Source organism: Microplitis demolitor, chromosome 1 (genome assembly GCF_026212275.2).
Source record: "Microplitis demolitor isolate Queensland-Clemson2020A chromosome 1, iyMicDemo2.1a, whole genome shotgun sequence".
Lineage (NCBI taxonomy): Eukaryota > Metazoa > Arthropoda > Insecta > Hymenoptera > Braconidae > Microplitis > Microplitis demolitor.
In genome coordinates, this window is record NC_068545.1 from 13,861,861 (window position 1) to 13,878,079 (window position 16,219).

The 16,219-nt window shown below is 29.6% G+C and overlaps 1 protein-coding gene across 1 annotated transcript in view; it reads left to right on the forward strand.

Moving 5' to 3' along the window:
- The first annotated feature begins 2,280 nt into the window (after nucleotides 1-2,280).
- The window catches only part of LOC103570699 (uncharacterized), a 36,303-nt gene continuing 22,364 nt past the window's right edge, over nucleotides 2,281-16,219 (forward strand). The window contains exon 1 of the mRNA XM_053740637.1: nucleotides 2,281-2,920. Coding sequence (XP_053596612.1) covers nucleotides 2,281-2,920 — 640 coding nt within the window. The remainder of the gene's footprint in view (nucleotides 2,921-16,219) is intronic.

Consider the following 16,219-nt stretch of genomic DNA (forward strand, 5'->3'; position numbering starts at 1 on the left):
GATCCCCCAAAAGGGGTACCACTTGGTACTAAAATAGTGACAGAGTTGTTGGGCCCTAACAGGAGCACAATAAGTCGAGGAGTATTGGGTTAGGAAAGAGTCTTAAGTAGTGGGATGACCACTGGTGTGATCGAGAGCTAATAAAAGAAGAGTATCGTGTAGTGATGAAAAGGAGGGCATTTGGTTAGCGAATAATAGCCTGGTTCCCGCCGATGCAACGGCACTCATCATCGTAACTTGGCCTCTGGGTCGGCGGATGGAAGGGTGACATCTTGATGGGCACGGCTTAGCACCAGCGTGTTTAAACTCATAAATCACGCGGTTGCGGTCTCAAATATAAATAAAGAATAAGAATTTGGAAGATTGATACTGATATGTTTTTAGTAAGTGTATCCAGTATATGCGCTGAGTTAAGCATGTTATTACTTTACACACGCATGTATGCTGTTGTAGCTGTTATTGTTATGTACTTATGTTGTTATATTTTGGATAGTCATAAAACGTTTTTATGTTCCCTAAGTGCGTATGTATATAGTTATATGCATACTTACATGCATGCGTACGTTGTTCTAGGGGTTTTTTTTGTGTATTCATTAATTACTCTTATCTTCTAAACTATTTTATAAATAGTAAGTTTTCTTTTATCCCTTTTTTTTATGGTCTCTACCCTGGTCGTAACACTGTTTTTAGGGTATAATATACTATTTTATGATACCAGCATCGAAACTTGGAGTTTCAGTATCTCTATAGCTCATCGAAACAAGCTAATTTCAAACTGATGCTGCAAACAACTGCTAGCGAGTTCGTAATTCAAAAATACCTCCATACAGTGGGCAGAAACAATTGTGTTTCTTCTTTTGGAAAGAAACACAATTGTTTCTGCCTAGTGTCAGTTACATTTAATGTTCATTTGCAGCCTTATTACTATCATTTGTTTACTTGATATTTCAGTTTACTCAGTTCATTTCCTAATAACATTTTTAATAAACCAAATAAAATTACTAAAAAAGACAGTGAAAATGATATTTTTGTCTTGTTTACTATTTAATAAGTGACTGTAAATCAAATATTTCTCATATTCTAACAGTTCTCCGCAACATCTGCTTGAAATTAACTTGTTTCTTACTGGCTGCTGATACTGAATCTTGAAATTCCAATGCAGGTAATCATGAAAAATATAATTTGACTTAGGATAAAATACGATTTCAGATTTCGGGTGATGTCAGCCCTCGTCTGTGGCTCGAACAGCCAATCTCGTCCTATTATCGGGTCATAAAGTATTGACCCTAAATTTGAAACATGAATAACTTGTGTTTGAAAAAATCGTATTAGAACATGAAACACACAGATCGTTAGATTAAAGTTTCTTCTACTCCTATCCAAAATTTCATGAACCTAAAAAATTTTATACCCGAGATATAAACAATCGAAGGTTGGAAAACGTGGTTCTTGAGAGGTATTAATTCACGCACCAACATTGATTGTTTATAATTTGGTAAATAATTGTTCTGTTGCTACACTGATTTTTTTTGTGTATAGTGGATCCTTTCCGAATAAAATTCATGAATAAAGAATTTTGATTTTCATGGATTATTGCTATTATTTAAAATTCATCGTCACGGATTATCTTGGGATCTAATTAAGATACGAATTAAATTCAAATCTGTACTAACGCAGAAAGTGATATTGAGTATTTTACGTGAACGATAACTGATACTGATCGCGATTCTTCTGAATTATAAACTTTTTTAACTTTTACGCAGGTGTTTATGACGGTCATCGGCTTAAAAACCTTTCGTAAGTGATGCGTAGCTAGGGATGGGCGATAAACATCGATGTTAGCGCCATCGATGTTTTTTTTTGGGAACATCGATGTTTATGACCGATTTTTGCAATAGTCGATACATCGATGTTCGATGTAAATTTTTTCAACCATTGAAATCGAAAGTCAAGTAAAATAAATTTTTATGCTAGCATCTGTCAGTAACTTATCTGTAGGTACATATTCACCACTCTATACATAAAAATAGATATATCGAACATAACGCGCTTATAAAAAATAATTTTCTATACTATAATTATTCATTCCTTTGTTGAAATTTGCTTGACTAATAATTTATTGATTTATTCTCAGAGGTTATATTGATTAATTTAGTTTAATTTTGTTGAAATCCTTACTTAAAAAAATAATTTGCATTTCAATTAACTTTTATGTACCCGATGAAAAAAGTTTTTGTCTAGTTTAATATGATTATATATGTTTATATATATGAATTACAAATGGATAAAGTAACTGCAATGGTAAGCGATAGTGCACCTAATATAATAACATCAATTAATGATATTTTTGCACAAAACAAAGACAAACGACTTCCATGTTTGGCACATCGTCTATCTCATGTGGTCCCGAAAGCTGTATCAAAATTGCCAGTTGTAAAAGAAATTATTGATAAAGTCAAACGTATCGTTACAATGACAAGAAAAAGTTTTTCTGCTTCTGACGAATTATTGAGGCTTCAAATGCGCGATGAAAAGTCTGAAGGGACCTCACTGAAATTTATTCAAAGTGTCGACACCGGATGGAATTCTACTTTCGACATGTTAGAAAAGTTTTTACTTTCAGACAATTATGTCTATCCTGCGACTTCAAAGTGTGCAAATTCTCCTCCTATGCTCAGTCACGAAGAAACTTCAGTTCTACGAGATCTTGTTCACTTAATGAAACCGATAATGATTATTATTACTCAAATAAGTGGTGATTCTTATTTAACTAGTAGTATTATTATTTCAGCCATTGCCATCATGGAAAAAGAAGTAAATATATCTAAACCGAAAACTCAAATTGGAGTAACATTTAAAGCTTATTTATTTTCTGAACTTGAAAAACAATTTCATGACATTGAGTCATTTAAAACACTATGTATCTCAACTATTAGGTGTACAAAAAAGTTCTACCCGTTTTTTGTCAAAAAAAATTATATTTAAAAATTTTAAATAAAATACAAATTTTAATCAAAATAACCACCATCAGCATCTACTACCCTTTGCCAACGCTCAGGCAACTGATGGATCCCACGGCGATAAAAGGCTTGATCTTTTGTCGAAATGAAATCATCTATTGTTTTTTGCATTTCGTTTTCATTTTATAAGTGTTTGTCAGCCAAGTAATTTTGCAATGAACGGAATAGGTGAAAATCACACGGTGCAAGGTCTGGTGAATACGCCGGGTACGGTAAAACTTCCCACTGTAAATCATTTATAGTGTGGTGGACGATTGAACTTCTATGAGGCCTGGCGTTATCATGCTGCAGTATCACTGGTCGAGGTTTTTGTCCCGCAAATCGTCTTTTACTGTTGATTTCATCTGCTAATTTTTTTAATTGACAACTGTAGCGTTCTCCAGTAACGGTTCCTCCTGGTTTGAATAACTCATAATATAGCACGCCCCACTCATCCCACCAAATACAAAGCAATATTTTTTTCCCAAAAACATTACGTTTTGGTGTTGATGTCGTTGGTTGTCCTGGGTCTACCCAATGTTTTCGACGTTTAGGATTCTCATAGTAAACCCACTTTTCGTCCCCTGTTACAAGTTTCCACAAAAAACTTTTTTTTTTATGTCGTGAAAGCAACGACAGGCAGGTGTCAACTCGTCTCTCTCGTTGTTCTGGAGTTAATTCATGAGGTACCTATTTTCCTTCTTTTTGAATCTTACCTAAAGTATGTAATCTTTCAGAAATAGCTTATTGAGTAACGTTTAACTTTTTCGCAAGTTCTTGTTGTGTTTGTGCAGAATCTTGATTCAGTAATTCTTCCAATTTCTCGTCACTGACTGTTGAAGGTCTTCCAGAGCGTGGTTTATCATTTAAATTAAAATCTCCGTTTGTGAAGTTCCGAAACCATCTTCGACAAGTACTGTCATCAATAACACTGTCACCATAAGTTGCACAGATTATTCTTTGAGCTTCAGCAGCACTTTTTCCTTGATGAAATTCATATAAAAGACAATGGCGGATATGCTCATTACTTACTTCCATTTTTAACTTAATAAAAAAATATATGTATCGAAGATTAATATATTAAAAGTTTGATGAATTTAAAGAGTACAAACAGCTGTGCATGTACATATACGTATTCATAGCTAACCTATAAATAGCTGTTAAATAACTCCATCTTTGAAAAACGGGTAGAACTTTTTTGTACACCTAATATATTGGATCTGCTTTTAAAAAAACTGCATTTTGAAAAAGGCAGTGTCTGCTTCAATTGCGATTGATTCTATAAATAAACAAAGGAAACCTTATGCTTCTAAAGACTCTATATTGCAATCTATTTCAGCTGTTGAAAATGTAGAACCTCAAGTATTAAGCGAAGAAAATATTCGGCGATATCACGATCAACTTGTTGCTCAAACACGGGCGACAGTTCATTCGATGGATGGCTTGACGTCGAGCTAAAGCAATATATAACTCAACCTGTTATTCCGAGAAATGACGACCCTCTTAAACATTGGCACTTATTGAAACCCAATTATCCAAATCTTTACAAAGGTGCGATCAAGTATTTTTGCGTAGTAGGTACCTCTGTTCCATGTGAACGCTTGTTCTCTGAAGCTGGAAACAAAAACTGCAGATCGCAATCTATTAACTGATAGTAATTTAGATAAATTACTTTGTTTAAGTAGCTTAAGTCCTGAGGACTGGGGATTTTAATAAAATTTATTATATTCTTCTGTTTTTATTGTATTTTTAAATTTAAAAGTTGTTTTTTTACATCGTACTATAATAATATTTATGAAAAGAATTAAAAGTAATTATTTTAACATAATTTACATAATTTTTTAAAAACAATTTGTTGTTAATTAAACTATATAATTAATTTAATTTATAGTTAATTTCTATATTTGGCCTTTTTCACCGACGATGGTAATTAAAACTTTTATATTTGTTCGCTCACTTTCGTTTTTACAATTCTAACGAAGATTTTTTTAATTTCCACGCGTTTCCACCATCGATGTTAACAATCGATGCTTCGATGTGTTAAAAAAAAAATCGATTGTTCGATGGTGAAAATTTCTAAAAATCGATAGTCTGATGTCGATTTTTTTTTGCTAACATCGCCCATCCCTATACGTAGCCCATCGGCGTGGTCACTGAAATATACCTGGGAAACTATTTTGTTGTATTGTCCAGTGTAAAAACTATGGTCAGAAAACTTAGAAAATAGTTTAAGGAATTTGTATTTTCGCTATCGGCACCTATGGTAAACAAATGTAAAAATGTAAAAATTTTAAGTCTCGCAGGTATAGAAACCCAACTTGTATGGCTTGGACGATTTTAACAAAAATGATGACAATAGATCGTTATGGTAAGCTCTAAGGGTTAACTGCGGTCATAAACACCTGCGTGAAAACTAAAAAAGCTTATAGTTCAGAAGAATCGCGACCGGCATCAGTCATCGCTCACGTAAAATATTCACTATCGCTTTATGCGTACAGCAATAATATATAAAAAATAAATTTTTTTTTTTTCGTGAATTCTATTTGGGAAAGACCCACTATACACAAAAACGAATCAGCGTAGCTACAGAATAATTATTTACCAAGTTATACGCAATCAAAGTTGGTGCTTGAATTCATATCCCTCAAAAACCACGTTTTTAAACCTTCAATTGTTTATATCCCGGGTATAAAATTTTTTAGGTTCATGAAATTTTGGATCGGAGTAGAAGAGGCTTTAACATAATGATCTATGTATTTCATGTTCTGATACGATTTTTTTTAACACAAGTTATTCATGTTTTAAATTTCGGGTCAAAGCTATATGACCCGATAGTAGTCTGAAATCGTCTTGTTTCATCCCTCGTCACACAATATACTCTTATTTATCAAAAATTGCATATAATAAAATACTTGAAAATAACAATACTTAAAATGTTACTCTTTCATAGAGTATAATTTTAAACTTCAAATGAATTATTATCATTGATTTTTGATAATTATAATTACTCATTCGAACAATAAAAAATCTTTAATGACAAAAAAATTGATAATACTAATAGATATTTATGACTGAAGTAAGCATTTTTCTTTTTAATATCATGATCATAAATTAATATATTTCAGTTAAAAGAAATCAATATTTTTGAATTAACGGACAATTAAAATGACCGAAACACGATTTTTTAAAAATATTTAACATTGAAACATAAATAATTCAAAAGTCTTCAGGAATTTCGAAAACTTGAAAAAAGATAATTTATAGAGAATAAAAAGATCTACAAAAATGTTTCCATGACATTTTATGATAAGTCTAATAGTTTCGCTGAAAAAGTCGAAAAATATTGACATTTACTATAAATTGAATTTTGACCTCAAATAATTTTTGAAAAAATAGATTTATCAAAAAATTATAAGAGCTCTTTTTTGTAGAGCACTGAATTTCCTATAAAATTATATATTGGTCTTTTCGATAAATTGATCAGTTGATGAGTTATAAAAATCCAAAGTTTAAAAAAAATTTTGCCCATATTATTTAAATGAAAAATAGAAAATTGCGATAAGGCAGTTGTTAATATTAATATTAAAGGTTAAACTTTGACAGTACTTTTTTTTCGTCATCTGGAACAACATTTTCAATATGATTTAAAAAAAAAAAAATAGTCGATTTTTTTGAATCAGTCTTATATATATGTATGTATGTATATATATATATTTATTTATATTGTGACGTTATTTTTCGTAAGGGAGTCAAATCAAAGTAAAGGTCACAAGCACCAACTGATTTTATTGTAGTTACGAGCATGGTAACTCAAGACCTAGAATTGAGCGTACAGGTATTAACGATTTAGATAAAAATTTTTGATTTAAGTTATAGTTTAAGAATTAAATATGGAGTAAAGTTTAGCTACAGTTATGGGTTTTGTTAAAAAAAAAATTAAAGTAAAGAATTAAAATCAGAATTATGGGAATTTAATATGGAATAAGGGTTGAGATTAAAGTTCGAGATAATGACAAAGTTTGAGTTTTTGATTACAGTTTTGGAATTTTGAGTATGTGGAGAAGTCAGTGTTACCGCGGAGCGGGACTTGAATTAGTCACCCGGTTTCATCTGATGATAGAACCTAGTTCTATCCCTATGAGACTTCTCGGTAGATTGTAGAAGTCTACCTAAAATGCTAGCGCTTCAATAAATAAGGAATCTGATGGATGCAGATTGGGATCAGTTTTTGAGTTTTGGTATAGTAGGCCTAAACAGTAATTTTGTGACTGTTGCTGTTGTGGAAGCCGTTTGGTCATTTTTAATTATTTTGTCTGACAGGCCTCAGAGGACAAGCCATGAACACTTGTACCGCTGAGGAAGTCATAGGTCACTTAGTTTAAGTTTTACGATCCCAGCTGGTCTGTTCCAGGAGAGCAACTACCAAGGATATCCATACTCTGAATCAGGTTTAAAGAGTATGTTTGGTGAGGTATAAGCCTCCAGTTACCGATATAGTAGAGTTTGGGAATTGATTTATAGATTTCGAATATAGAGGTCAGTTATTGATAATGATAAAATTAAGTTTTGGGTTTGGGATAATGGAGAAAAGAGAAGTCGAAGGGAGACCTTCCAACAGTACGGAGGTCAGCATTTAGCTCTGGTCACTCGAAGCGAGCGGACGTGTCCAGTAATGGCGTAACAGTATCATGGCATTGCGGAAAGCTACTGATTCAGATAATTGTTACAGAAATATTATTTAAAACAGTGTAAGACGTTACTTGATATTTTATTCATCAGTAATCAGGTATGAAATAATAATTATAATTATTAATAATAAATTGAGTTCGAGTCAGAGTCTTGAGATATTATGCCACTGTTTTAATTAAAGAAAAGATTCTAGATCTGAGAGAATTATGAGAATAATGTTACAGTTAGAGTCATGTTCACGATTTATTGTTAATATTATTTTATAAAGTAATTATAAGAAATATGTTTCGTTATTGAACGAATTGTTGACTGATTGACGTCAATGTGAGACCCATGTACGTTAGTTTTACCAGTTTTGTTAACGAAAATGTTCTAGAATATCGGTTTCATATTTTATGTTTCTGGTTTACTGAATATTAGTTAATTGTTATTTAGCTCTAGTAATTAATGAATTTATTTATAATGTATCGATACTTATCATTTAGATGTCAATTTCATTTTTGTTAAGATTAATTTCATTATCAGTAGATTCAGTATTTTGTTGTAGAGAAGAATTATTTGTACGATGCTACAGTATTTTGCTAATTGTTAAATAGAGATTTGAGATTTTTTGTTGTTTAGTGAAAATTGCAAATTTACTAATAATCTACATGGATTTGGTATGATGTAACCCGGACCACTCCCTTTCTCCGTAAACCTACACACTGAGCGACACCATGGCATACCGCAACTCTGTTTTTAGTTTTCCAGTCTCTGTTTTGTTTTTTTGCTTATAAGTTTAGAGCATTTTGTTAAGTTTTAGCTTTAGTTTTTATTTATGTGTGGTTTTAATGATAATTCTACAGATCAAAAATCATCCGGTTTTATTTATGCGTGGTTTTGAGATAGTTCCACAGATAAAAAATGTATCTAATTCTTAACATTTTCTGGTTTGGTGATTCCAGTAATGAAAATTACCTGGCGCCCTGTTAATATTGAGACCGGAGGATGAAGGCAGAGAACGAAGTTGAAGCGCAGAGTTTAGCGTATTAATATAACTTAGATTTTAGTGCTATAACATATATATATTGTAACTTATTTGAAACGGATGTTTTAAAATATTTGAATAACTAGAATACCAATATCTTCTTCTCTTGTTTAATAGATGCGCGACTAGAGTCAGTCAGTCTTATATCTACATCAACTCAATAGCAAACATCTATATATCAATAAACTATATATCACTTGCTTTCTTCCACTGCTGTCAATTGTGGTGTTATTGTTCCTAATATAAGTGTGTTATCGCTGTAGTGTATAAGTAATATTGATTCAAGATACCAGTCACTACAATTTTGTGTCAAAATTGTGTGAAAAAGCGATAAGTGAATATTTAAAAAAAAAAATGCTGCGACGGCCAAGGCAAACGGTTGCCGAGGATACTTCGGACATCATCGAAGACGCTCGGGACGATAGAATAAGGAACAAGTTTAATGAAAAACTGGAGGAGTTCCGCGAGCACATTGCGTGCTATCCACAGAAGAAGAGGGAGGAGGACAGAAAGTGGTTTGACAGCTTGGAATCCAAATTCTTCAGAATGGAAGGATTCCTCGAAAGAATCGCAGATAAATTAGACGCACCAAGAGGAACTAAATCCGGTGATGTACCCCTCATTAATAATAATAATAATAATAATAATAATAATAATAATAATAATAACAATAACAATAACAATAACAATAATAATAATAATAATAATAACAATAACAATAACAATAACAATAATAATAATAATAACAATAACAATAACAATAACAATAACAATAACAATAACAATAATAATAATAATAACAATAACAATAACAATAACAATAACAATAACAATAACAATAATAATAATAATAACAATAACAATAATAATAACAATAATAATAATAATAATAATAATAATAACAATAACAATAACAATAATAATAACAATAATAATAATAATAATAATAATAATAATAATAATAATAATAATAATAATAATAATAATAATAATAATAATAATAATAATAATAATAATAATAATAATAATAATAATAATAATAATAATAATAATAATAATAATAATAATAATAATAATAATAATAATAATAATAATAATAATAATAATAATAATAATAATAATAATAATAATAATAATAATAATAATAATAATAATAATAATAATAATAATAATAATAATAATAATAATAATAATAATAATAATAATAATAATAATAATAATAATAATAATAATAATAATAATAATAATAATAATAATAATAATAATAATAATAATAATAATAATAATAATAATAATAATAATAATAATAATAATAATAATAATAATAATAATAATAATAATAATAATAATAATAATAATAATAATAATAATAATAATAATAATAATAATAATAATAATAATAATAATAATAATAATAATAATAATAATAATAATAATAATAATAATAATAATAATAATAATAATAATAATAATAATAATAATAATAATAATAATAATAATAATAATAATAATAATAATAATAATAATAATAATAATAATAATAATAATAATAATAATAATAATAATAATAATAATAATAATAATAATAATAATAATAATAATAATAATAATAATAATAATAATAATAATAATAATAATAATAATAATAATAATAATAATAATAATAATAATAATAATAATAATAATAATAATAATAATAATAATAATAATAATAATAATAATAATAATAATAATAATAATAATAATAATAATAATAATAATAATAATAATAATAATAATAATAATAATAATAATAATAATAATAATAATAATAATAATAATAATAATAATAATAATAATAATAATAATAATAATAATAATAATAATAATAATAATAATAATAATAATAATAATAATAATAATAATAATAATAATAATAATAATAATAATAATAATAATAATAATAATAATAATAATAATAATAATAATAATAATAATAATAATAATAATAATAATAATAATAATAATAATAATAATAATAATAATAATAATAATAATAATAATAATAATAATAATAATAATAATAATAATAATAATAATAATAATAATAATAATAATAATAATAATAATAATAATAATAATAATAATAATAATAATAATAATAATAATAATAATAATAATAATAATAATAATAATAATAATAATAATAATAATAATAATAATAATAATAATAATAATAATAATAATAATAATAATAATAATAATAATAATAATAATAATAATAATAATAATAATAATAAAAGTCATGACATGACATTTGATGCGGTTTCTTCTCGGAACATCAATGTTGACGCGGAAATTCGTGTAGACGCGGAAAGAAACAAAAATTCGGGAAATAAATCAAATGAGAAAATCAATAAAAATAAACCGAGAATAATCGCGACATCCTACCCGTTATTTGTTTTTCGACCAATTCAATAGACAAAGTCAATTAAGCCAGACACATTTGATGCTTCTGTGTCAGCCGATAGATATTTGAAACATTTTGAAATCATTTCAAATCATAATAAATGAACAGATCAAATTGAACCGTCATATTTAGGAGCTTCATTAAGAGGAAAAGCTAAAAAAATATTAGAAAAATTATTAACAGACGAATTAAAAAATTATGATAAAATTGATGAAATGTTAACATCGCGATTTGGAGAAAGAAAATGTTCTTATGTTTATTCAAATGAATTACAAAACAAGAAACAAAAATCTGACGAATCTCTTGACAGCTTTGCTGAAACAATAGATAAACTCGCTTGCCTCGCAACTCCCGATTTGACAGATAGTGTAGTTGACCGTCAATCCTCTTGACATTTTATTAGTGGGTTATTAGATATGAGATTACAATTTTCTTTACGATCCGAAAAAATTTTTACTTTTAATAAAGCTTTAGAAAAAGCTTTAGAATTAGAATCAATATCAAAATTAATGTATGGAAAAAAGAAAAATACAATTCAGCCAAATAATGACTTCAAGCAATTAAATAATTATAAATCTAATTTAGAAAGAAAACTAGAATTTGATAATAATAATCGCAAATGTTGGAATTGTAATAAACAAGGTCACTTTATGAAAGATTGTAGAAGTCCACAAATTAATAATCAACAAAATTTTCAACAAAATAAGAGACCTAGATTTAACCAAAACAATACGATTATACAGCGTCAGGGAAACTAAATAGGGTTAATCCGACGGAGGACGGATCAACCTATTCTATTAAAAAAAATTAAATTAAATAATTTAGATTCTAATATTAATTTAAAATTACATGGGACTATTAATAATATTCCTTGCGAATTGAATATTGATACTGCAGCTGATATTACTATCGCTAATGAGAAGGACACGGAAAAGACTGCATTTTGCATAGGTGGTCAACTTTGGGAATCGTTAGTTCTTCCATTCGAGCTATATAATGTCCCAGTGTATTCTTCCAACACAAAGTTCCATTTTTAGGTCACGTGATTTCCGGAGATAAAATCGAATGCGATCGTTAGAACAGATCATGCTGCATTAAAATGGTTGTTATCTTTTAAAAATCCTGAAGGTCAGATGGTTCGTTGGTTAGAGGTTTTATTTTGATATGATTTTGAGATTGTTCATCGCCCCGGTAACAATTATCAAAATGCTGATGCATTATCTCACCGTCCTTGTGATTGTAAAAAATGTCAAAAATTAAATTCAAAAATTTCAGAAGATTATCTTTATATCAAACAAATAAATTTAGGACTCGCAGATCCTATTGATTGGGGTAATCCCCAAATTGAAGATGAATTGCTGAAAGTTATCATTGATTTTAAGAAAAAAATCTTGTACCGGATTGGAAGTTTATTTCTCATCTTAACTTCATCTTTAAAGTTTATCTACTCTATTGGGATTCTTTAGAATTGAAAAACGATATACTTTATAAAAAGTGGGGATCTCCAAATCTCTCGAAAATCGTTTAGCAAATTATTGTTCCAACAAATAAAGTTAACAACGTTCTTCATGAAGCACATAACTCTTCATTTGGTGGACATTTTGGAATCAATAAAACCCATGACAAAATTCGTCGAAGATTCTATTGGACAACTTGTAAACAGGATGTTGAGTTATGGTGTAAAAATTGTTAAGTTTCTTTCTCGAAAAAAGGTCCTCATCGGAAAACTAAAGCAGAATATCAGATTTATAATGTAGGGTCACCATTTGAAATAATTGTAATTGACATCCTCGGTCCAATTACCAAATCCTCTTCAGGAAATCGTTTTATTTTAGTTGTCACAGATTATTTTACTAGGTGGCCAGAAGCAATTCCTCTTCCAAATCATCAAACATCCACAATCTTTGAAAGATTAGTTTGTCATGTTATTTGTCGTCATGGTCTTCCTTTGGAAATTCATTCAGATCAAGGTAGAGAATTTGAATCTTTAATTTTTAAAGAATTGATGGAATATTCAGAAACAAAGAAAACTCGAACTACTCCTTTGCACCCTCAATCAAACAGCTTGGTTAAAAGAATGAATAGGACGATTCTTCAATACTTCTCAAAATTTATTTAAAAAAATCAAATAGACTGGGATAAATGGTTATCACTTTTCCTGTTAGCTTATCGCTCATCTAAACATGAAACTACAGAATTTTCTCCTGCAATGCTCATGATGGGACGTGAACTCAGGATCCCTTTGGATCTTATTCGAGGTTCTCGGATAGACTTGGAAAATTCAAGGGAATCTGAAACACTGTCTGACTTCGTGAGTCAATTGAGAGAGAAAATGAATTCTATTCATGATATCACAAGAAATAAATTTGAAATCAAATCAAATAAAGCTAAATCAAATTTCGATTTAAAAATGAATATGTTCATTTTTAAAGAAAAAGAATTAGTTTGGCTCTATTTTTCCCATAGAGTCAAAGGAAAAAAAAATTAATGTAACGGGATCGTTAGGTCCACCTCCGTTTGACGGGAGGCCGATACCACGCCCTTCTGGGCATACTCGCGCTGCGTAACCCTATTTGTATATTATGACACCACCATATATTATAAAAGCGAAATATGAGCATATGCTCACATTAGCTTGCCCATTAGGCATGCAGTGCATGTGGGTGCCTCACGCACAGCTACCACGAGTCCGACCTCACATGGACCCAAACACTCCTCCCATCTCAGGAAATAAAGAGACTCTGGTCGAAGTGGGGCTTGGAATGGGTCCCCCATGGTACCAGACTTCAGCTCTGGTCAACTGGTTGCGTAGGATAAGTGGTGGGACACAAGTTTCTTCTCAACCCATATGGGTTACCTCCACTTAAAGTCACTAAGGATTTAAGACAAGCCAATATATACATACGCCATCATACGTGACATAGTGTTCACTTATCTTCGAGCTTTTTGGGATAACCATTAGTGTTTTAAGTCATAAAAATGGCAGCACTAATCCCGCTTGGGAAGAGTCAAAGGAAAATCTCCGAAACTTCAATGCGATTAGGAGGGTCCTTATAAAATTGAAAATAGGCTGAATAATGTAGTTTATAGAATTAGAAAAATTGCCAATGGAAAATCGTATGTGTAAATCGTCTTGCACCATATTGTGATCAATAAAAAGAAATGAAAAAGAAGTCTGACTGGGGCCCTGAACGATTTCAGTATAGACGTTGCAAAGGGTTCCCGGGATTCTATAGTCAATTGGTAAGACTAGGATATCTCTTTCAAACTAATAAAATTGAAAGATCTGTCTGGGCGACTTACTAAAGACTGATATGGTCCTTAGGAGAGGTCTGGCAATGGACCCTGAATAGCCACATTGCAGACGTTGCTGATGAGTTCCCGAGATTCTGAAAGAAGTCTGGCAGAGGGCTCTGAACGATCGCAGTGGTAACATTGTTCGGGGGATTCCCGGGATTCTATAAGGAATGGAAATGTTCTGGGTTTGAGTATATTAACTGAAGGGAAGTCTGGCCGTGGGCCCTGAACAATTAATCGATGAAAGGGGTTCCCGAGATTCCTCAGTCATTGATCGGAGACTGGATATTGCTTTTGATCTAAGAGAGCTCAACAAGGATCAAAAGTTTGACTCTGAGAACTTATCAATGACTAAGAGCAACCTGACTGGAGTTTTGGGATCCATCCGGAGTTGACATAGTTGACATCTTCCTTAAGTAGTGCACGATTTCTGGAAGATAGTTAGATGCCCTGAAAAGTTTTCGAGAAGCTTTTAGGGAGAAAAATAAAATTCGTTGCAACGTGTGTTATTCAGAATTATTGGTATGTTAGCTCGAGATGACATATCGGAGAGTGATCTGAATGAATCGAACGGCAGAACATGAGCATATAAGATCGAAAATTTTTAAATTGATCACACTAAACGTTTATAAATTAACAACTAATAAATAATTAGATGTAACGATGAAATATGTTTGAGTATAAAATTTAATAAAATTTTAGAGACACTCGTTTTGTTTTCTTAATTATGTGCAGATAATATTTCCGATTTCATTGGGGAAGGAGAAAGGGAATCCATTCCTAGTCCGTCAAGGAGGAGAGGAAGGAGTTTCTATTCCCATCCCGTACCTGTTCCCATTCCCATTGAAGATCCATTATTCAAGAGGAGGGTTACATTTTTAATTTTATTATTTTAATTCGTTGATTAGGAAAATAGAGTCACGCGTATCGATTAACTTCTTAGCAGAATATTTTATTTTTTTATCAATTCTTAGCTCAATTAAATTATAGACTATTTTTTTATTTTCTTTATTATCTTTGCGTTAGCCTACAGGGTTGTTTTTTCTGCAATGGTGTTTTTTTTCTTGTAGGGCGATAGATAGGGTGTGCTGGGACCATGGCGGAATCGAACCGAAATTGCAAATGATTTTAATTTCAATCAAGTTTGATTCGCCCAACACAATTTTTATCGGGACGATAATTTATTGATAAGGGGGTAGTATAACGAATGTGAAACTGATGTTTTAAAATATTTGAATAGCTAGAAAACAAATGTCTTCTTCTCTTGTTTAATAGATGCGTGACTAGAGCCAGGTAGTCTTATATTGACAGCTTAACAGCAAACATCTGTGTATCAATAAACTATATCTCTCTTTGCTTTCTTTTACTGCTGTTAATTGTGGTGTTATTATTTCTAATATAAGTGTTTTATTATTGTAGTGTATAAGTGATATTAATTTAAGATACCAGTCACTACAATATATATATATATATATATATATATATATATATTAGGGTGCTTCGTTTCCGGCGAGAGTATTTTTTTTTGCTCATCAAGCAAAATATTGTTTTTTACACTGAAACCTAAATTCCTACCAAGTTTGAGCTGAAGCTGAGTTTGAAAATAAATTAATTATAAGTGAATTTAATAATAAAATAAATAAAAATAAAGAAAATTAATAAGAAATTGTCTCGGAACAATTAATAAAAGGTCCGCGGTCATAGTTACTGACAAAATTTAAATAAGTAAAAATTAAAGAAATGGAAAATTAATCAACT